The sequence below is a fragment of the Octopus bimaculoides genome, chromosome 26 (genome assembly GCF_046866305.1).
Source record: "Octopus bimaculoides isolate indiv1 chromosome 26, ASM4686630v1, whole genome shotgun sequence".
Classification (NCBI taxonomy): domain Eukaryota; kingdom Metazoa; phylum Mollusca; class Cephalopoda; order Octopoda; family Octopodidae; genus Octopus; species Octopus bimaculoides.
The window spans coordinates 26,771,114-26,779,090 of NC_142953.1; the positions used below are offsets into that span (position 1 = coordinate 26,771,114).

At 35.2% G+C, this 7,977-nt stretch overlaps 1 protein-coding gene and 1 long non-coding RNA gene across 2 annotated transcripts in view; one reads left to right on the plus strand and one right to left on the minus strand.

Annotated features, from left to right (window-relative positions):
* The first annotated feature begins 5,591 nt into the window (after nt 1-5,591).
* LOC149131001 (uncharacterized) overlaps nt 5,592-7,977 on the plus strand; it is a 9,638-nt gene continuing 7,252 nt past the window's right edge. The window contains exon 1 of the long non-coding RNA XR_016238546.1: nt 5,592-5,822. This is a non-coding gene — a long non-coding RNA (uncharacterized LOC149131001). The remainder of the gene's footprint in view (nt 5,823-7,977) is intronic.
* LOC106871748 (FAS-associated death domain protein) overlaps nt 6,740-7,977 on the minus strand; it is a 1,429-nt gene continuing 191 nt past the window's right edge. The window contains exon 1 of the mRNA XM_014918374.3: nt 6,740-7,977. This exon is cut by the window's right edge and continues 191 nt beyond it. Within this exon, the coding sequence (XP_014773860.1) occupies nt 7,477-7,977 (501 nt within the window). The 3' untranslated portion in view covers nt 6,740-7,476.

The window sequence follows — 7,977 nt, forward strand, 5'->3', positions numbered from 1 at the left end:
GAACAGATGGTGCAGGCGCACCCCTAGAATTTTTGTTGGGGGCAAAATTAAAAATTTTACCCCTACTTAGCTTTCCCGTCTTATCCTGTCCCCCTTACTTATCCCGTCCCCCTCCGACTTTTAGTTCATGCAATTCCAAAAAACCACATTATTTACAGAATGACCCAATACATACACACACCCAGATAGGCCCACAAGTGCAGGACAAGGTGGTAAAAATAGTACTCAAATACCAAAATTAATTATATTAATTATTTATTTTAAATATTCCTACCCATCACACACAAGGTTTCTGCAATCTTATATTTTATTTTTGTATATGTAAGTTATTGTTAATCTCCACCATCATGAAACTTGTAACAAAGAAAAAAAATGGCCAATCAAAATCAAACATTCATTTGTTTACATCACGACTCTCTGCTGAATGGGAATGTGAAAATCAGTGACAGTTCTATGAATATTTTGCACCTTTGATAGTAAAATATATACTGTAAATCCTTGAGTATAGTCTGCCCTTGAGTATAATATGCAGGGGATTTTTAGGGGTCTGTACCTGTGAAAAACCTAAACCTTGTGTATAATACGCACCCCTTCTCTAACTTCAGTCAAGGAGGTCTATATAACGTACTTGGTTTGTAAACGTATATACGGTAACGTCCTTTATTATTTTTGTATATATAACATAATGCAGCTTTTTTGTGCACTTTGTTTGCAGAAAATAAGGAAATAGCAGTAATAACGTCAGTGAAAAATAAATATGGCTTAAGATATTAGCTTAAGGTATTTTCACACCCGACATCACAAAATGCGCCTGAATAAACATTGCCGGACAGCAAATAGCGACTCGGACATTGCTTAGAAAATATTTTTCATTTTCAACTTCGTATATAGTATGCACTCAGGATTTTGACCTTTAAATTTTGGGGAAAAAATGTGGATTATACTCGAGGATTTACAGTATGTTTGACTGCTAAATCCACAAGTTTTTTTTACATTCTCTCTTATTGCTTTCTGTTGAAGAGCATGGGCTTGTAACATAAAAGACTTTTTCATTTTCTTGAGAGTCAAACTAATATACCTGTTTGTTGTTCATACACCTGTCTTCATCTTTTGTTATTACTGATTTAAGAACAAGATGTTTAAACCCCACCACACTAAAAAAAAAAAAAAAAAATCCCAAATCACTTAAAAAAAGAAAAAGAAACTTTCAAAGCTAAATGAAACGTTAAGCAGGTTAGTCAGGGCCATCTTAGTAATTTTGGCAATTTCTGAAGAACCATACATGAGAAATGAAAGTATTTTATTGACAATTTCCATAAAATTTTTTATTTCTTTTATCTTTTACTTGTTTCAGTCATTTTATTGCAGCCATGCTGGAGCACCACCTTAAATGGTTTTAGTCAAACAAATTGACCCCACCAAGACTTTTTTTTTAAGCCTAGCACTTATTCAACTAGTCCCTTTGCTGAACTGATAAGATATGGGGACATACACACAGGCACAAAGACACATGTCCTCCTCCTCATCATCATTTAATGTCCCCTTTCCATGTTGGCATGGATTTGATGGTTTGACCGGAACTGGCAAGACTGGAGAGCTGCACCAGGTTCCAGTCTGATTTGGATTGGTTTCTACGGCTGGATGCCCTTCCTTATTCCAACCACTCCGAGAGTGTAATGGATGCATTTTACACACCACCTGAATGGGTGCCATTTACAGGACACTGTTAATGACAATGACTATGGCTTCATTCGGCTTTTGAGTTTTCTCAAGCGCAGCATATCACCAAGCTCTTGGTCACCTATCATCACCTCCATGAGGCCCAACAAAGATCATGCTACTGGCAACGGCCACAATTATAATATATCCAGTTTCCATCTACCAAATCCAATCACAAGGCTCTGGTCAGTCTGAGGTTATAGTAGAAGATACTGGCCCATGGTGCCGCGCAGTGGGACTGAACCCAGTTTTCTTTCATTTTTGTTCAGCTGAATCACATATACTTATGTATTTTTGAGTATGTATGTGTTTATGCATGTATGTGTATACATAGGTATGTACAATACTTACGCAAATACGTATAGGCATGGCTCTATTGTGAGAAGCTTGCTTCCCAACCACATGGTTCTGGGTTCAGTCCTACTGTGTGACACTTTGGGCAAGTTTCTTTTACTATACCATTGAGCTGACCGAAGCCTTGAATGGATTTGGTAGATGGAAACTGAAAGAAGCCCATTGTGTGTATATATATATATATATATATATATATATATATATATATATATATATATATATATAGATATAGATATCTGTACATATAAAAATATATATAAAGGAGGCCACTAAGTGTCCTGCCAATGTGCAAGAAGATCACATGTCATGTGTCTACTAAGACCGGTTTTAGTAGACACATGACATGTGATCTTCTAGCACATTGGCAGGCCACTTAGTAGCCTCCTTTATATATATTTTTATATGTACAGATACAATAATCCTTTGAGATTCAAATAATTTTTCTGAATCTCCCCGATTCTTTTAATGTGCTGGTTCCCTGGTATTAAATTGATATTAATTAATATCCAATTTTTACCCTATTGTTTAATTTAATTATATATATATATATATATATATATATATATATATATATATATATATATATAGAGAGAGAGAGAGAGAGAGAGATAGATAGATAGATAGAGAGGTAGATAGATAGATAGACATATGTATATATTTGTGTTTGCCCTCTACCATCACTTGACAACTCATGTTGGTGTGTTTACATCCCTGTAACTCAGCAGTTTGGCCTAGGTAATTGCTCATGTGCTCCTGTCTTGAGACAGCATTGGATTTAGTGCCACATGATCCAAGAGCTTGTTGATTTCTTTGAAAATAACAATCACTTCCAAAAGATATGACTCTCTCGCAGAGACTTGTGTGTTTACAGTTCAACACTTCAGAAATTTAAAAATACGATATGGCATTTGTAAACTTAATTTGTCCTGTTAAAAATAAAGAATACAGTGCCAAAACCTTTTCTGTTTGGCTTTGAATTTTTGAAATTGGCAAATAACACCAATGTGTAAGATACATATATAATACAAAATCACATTAAAAATATATATCCAAAACTGAGAGGGAAAAGATGGAAAAAGAGGGACAAAGAAAGAAAAAACATTAATTCAACACCAAGTGCATCAATTGATCGCACACCACAAGGGTGAGCAGAATCTACAAGTGAAAAATGTTCAAATTTGGTATTTTGATGTAATTAATGAATTATTTATTAATTTACGGCAAAAATAAATTTCATTTCCATAAAAAACTACATCAATACACCAAATCTGAAATCAATTGGAACTGAAAGCCAAATAGAAAAGGTCCCATAGGGCAGTTACCCTAAGGGACCTCAATAGTCTGGCAGCCCAGTTCTGCTTTACATAAGTAATAGCTTGCTGTTAATAAATATTATACAACCCAGTGCAATGAATTGCCAGGGGGGGGGGGGGGCGTATAATTTTTTCTACTCTAGGCACAGGGCCTGAAATTTTGGGGGAGGGGGCCAGTCGATTAGATTGACCTCAGTATGCAACTGCTACTTAATTTATCGACCTCGAAAGGATGAATTTGAACTCAGAACGTAAAGACAGACGGAATACCGCTAAGCATTTCGCCTGGCGTGCTAATGTTTCTTATTTCTTTACTGCCCACAAGGGGCTACACATAGAGGGGACAAACAAGGACAGACAAAGGGATTAAGTCGATTACATCGAGCCCAGTGCGTAACTGGTACTTAATTTAGCGACCCCCAAAAAGATGAAAGGCAAAGTCGATCTTGGCGGAATTTGAACTCAGAACGTAGCGGCAGACGAAATACCGCTAAGCATTTCGCCTGGCGTGCTAATGTTTCTGCCAGCTCACTGCCTTGCCAGGGGAGTATAGTAACGCTAAGAGGGCACAGGGGAGACGTTAAGATTGCCGAAAAATATAGTCACTTATTTGATCACCTTGCTTTCCTTTCTTTCATTTAAAATAAAACATTTAGGTTCTTTTTTTGCTGTGTTTCGTTTATATTTTCATTAACATATACCTGTCGAAATACACCGAGTTTGTTTCAATTAATTTTTAAAATAATGAAGAACTTCGTTAAAAACAATCTTTGATTAGTAAGCTAGTGTTCAGAACATAAACCAACACGAAATTTTCATGGAATGATTTGATTTAGACAACTTTAAAACAGGAAGCTTGAACCAGAGAATTAGGAGCTGTCTCTGATCAACCCGTTGGTATAAATAGGATAATCCCTTTTTATGAAAGGATTAATCCTTTTTGTAAACCTTTTGATAGACAGGCGTTTGTGATAATCTAACAGCATATGCAAATATAGGAAAGCGGTTATACACCATTAGGTGTACACCTGCTTTCCCATATTAAATTCTAAATAACAACGAACGCTGACTCTGAACTATCAACACAACAATATTTATTCATGGAGGAAAATAGGCAGCTTTAATCTTGGTTGCTGAGACGCCGGAATGTTGTGAGAAAGTCCCCAGAGTTGGAATGTTGGAGAGACAGCTTGATACGACCACGCTCATGTGAGAGAGCTCTGTTGGACCTGTGTTACCTCTTCGCCGGCCGGCAAGAAAAGAGAATCAAAAGAGCGGGAACGTTTAGATGTTGAATTCCACGCATGCGCATGGGACTCTTCCTGTGTGCCTTCCGGAACTATTCCCTGCGCATGCGTGGATGAAAACGCAGTAATGGCGACTGTATTTTGGCAGGCACCAAATGACGTCACTACACAAACATAGAGGCTCAGGCTGCGACAAAAACTTGACACATCAAAGTGTACCACCCGACCGACAGACATATACGAGTACATTTTTTCCTTGCCAGCCTGCCCGATGGCAAGTGGGCCCCTGAATCATTAGAATCCATATATGGAGGCCCATTTTAGTACCTAAGGGACCCATACCCTCAAGTTTGAGAATTTTTTTGTTCACTCCTCGAAGAATGCATTAATTATTTGAGCCTGGCTGTGTTTGTAGACAGCTGAAAAGAATACTTTTAACAGAAAAAAAAAAAAAAATGATAGCATTGTAGCTGCAGGTGGAACCCCCCCCCCCCCAAGTCTCCTGTCAACCAATATTTTTAGACCCAGTGAATGGTCGTGACTTCTGGTACTTGACTGATGAAAGAAAGCCAAGAATGACCCGTTTTCTTTTTTTTTTTTTGCCTGTCCTTCTAATTCTCATTTCTCTCGTCCACCTTTGTGTTGTCTATCTGTCCGAACGTTTTAATGCCCTCTATTCTGTTTTTATTCCATATGACCTTCCAAAGTCTGGTGGGTACAACTCTGTAGTTATGCCATATATATATATATATATATATATATATATATATATATACTTTATTTAAAAGCAGCAGAAATATAACAAAAAAACCGTTAAGAGTAACGGTTTTTTTGTTATATTTCTGCTGCTTTTAAATAAAGCATATTACTCTACCTCTGGTATTTGAGTACTCTTTTTTCCACCTTGTTGCACATTGCATGTGCTTACTCCGGTATATATATATATATATATATATATATATATATATATATATATATATGCATATATCCATACATATATGTACATACCTACATATTTATATATGTATATATACATGCATATATGGGTACAGGACATAAAAAAAAACCTTGAACACAATGAGAAACGAAAACATAGAAAACAAACTTTTTTTCGAACAACGAAAAAAAAACAAAAACAGGGAAACGAAACATGCAACATAAAGAATATACGACTATTATAAACCACCAGGTAAGATCGGCCGTAATGGATATATAGTACGGTACACACCTTCTTAATTGACAAATACACGAGTGCATTTCCTGACTTATGGATAGTGACACGCTATATATATATATATATATATATATATATATATATATATATATATAAAATCTTCGGTAATTCATATATCCAACAAAGAAGCACATTCTAAAGCATTAGAACGAATATCTTTTTAAACTTTATATATATATATATATATGTATGTATATAGGTTAAAAGTAAAGGTGGGTACAGCGGTGGAAGTAAGTTTAAAGAGCTTTTCTTTTTATTTAATCGGACAAGACAAGTGTTTGTATATTTGTGATATTAGTTTACTAATTTGTTCTGAATTCCTAAACTTTTTCCTAATTCCTTGATTTCGAACTTTTAATATTTGAGCAGATTCACGGAAATACATACCGAAACCGGTAATATTTTATAAAAGTCACTGAATATAACACACACACACACACACACACACACACACACACACATATATATATATATATATATATATATATATATATATATATACACACACACACGTGTGTGTGTAAAACGGGTGCTTGAAGTGTAGCCCAACCACCATCATATCCCTATGAAGATTAGCACACACTGAAACTTGCCTGTTGATATATATATATATATATATATATATATATATATATATATATATATATATATCAACAGTTAAAACGGGTATATAGTTAAAACGGGTACTTGAAGTGCAACCCAACGGCCATCATATCCTCGTGGAGATTAGCATACCCACTACTTTCTGAAACCATTTCCTGTTGCATTTAATTAATGTTACATAAAGACATTACATGTATGAGTTACAGGTATATATATATATGTAAAGTACATGATGTACTTACCACAGAATATAAAAACTAAAAACGGTATATGAAAAATGAAATACTTTACTAATACTCCACCCACTTCTTCGCCGAGAGAAAATCTCATTAAAATCGTAGGCCCAAATCAACAGTGTGTCTGGATCCCATCATATATACACATTATGTACAGGGCTAATCACCAAGGGAACGTACTTGGACCCAAGAAGTGGTGGCTAAATAACAAGAATATGAAACAATAACAGAATCATTTGATAACGACGAGTTAACATGAAAAATTAAAGGCTGTGAAGGTAACAGTTCGTTAAGTTCGTGTATAGATAGATAGACAGATAGGTGTGTACGTTTGTAGAAATAAAACAGAATTAAATACATGAATATATATATTATATCATTATTGTATTATATTATATTATGTTAGATTTAATAGGTAGAAGTTACATATTGATTCAAAGGCTGTCAGTTGATGTCTAAGTAGGAGTAATGCCATGCAATAACAACATAATTTTTTTGTAATTATGGTAAAAGTTTTGAAATTTTAGGGGAGAAGAAAAAGTCAGTTCGATCTCAGTATTTAAACGGATACTTATTTTTCCGATTCCGAAAGGATGAATGGTAAAGTCGATCCTGGCAGCATCCGAATTTAGAATGTAAACCCGGAAGAAATAATGTAAAGCATTTCACCCGACACGTTAATAATAACAACATATCCGGTGAAAAGAGGGTGAGGACTGAGGACACTTGGTTAGATTTTTATACAAACTAATAGAATCAATTAAAACCATTTAATGTTGCCCGTTGAGTTTCTTTAATCCTTCTAAAATATCGTTTCGATGCATTTTATTTAAAATTTGTGTCAACCTGTGTATGGTAGCATTCGATCCTTGTGTCGACTTCCACAACAGGAAACACTGGTAGATCTGTTCGCGTACATTTCTGGGGTTTTCATCAGCAATATAACTAATGTCTGTTTCACTGACGCCCAAATCGCGAACCAAAAACCTCCAGTCTCTTGAGCCTATATGTTTCACCACGTAACTGATCGCATCATCGAGAATCGAGGAATTAAATATTTTATCTGAAAGTTTTCTATTCTTCTCAAAATAATCGACAAATTCCGCAAACGTCTGTAGTTTACATGCATGAAATGTGTTTTTCAAGAAATCGAGTCTGAAGGGGCCAAGTTTATCTTCTTCTTCAAGCACTTCGAAGAAACTGTAACCATTCTTAATATCTTCTAGTTTACTCTGTGGAATTGTACCCTTGCAATGATTCTTCATTGCTTG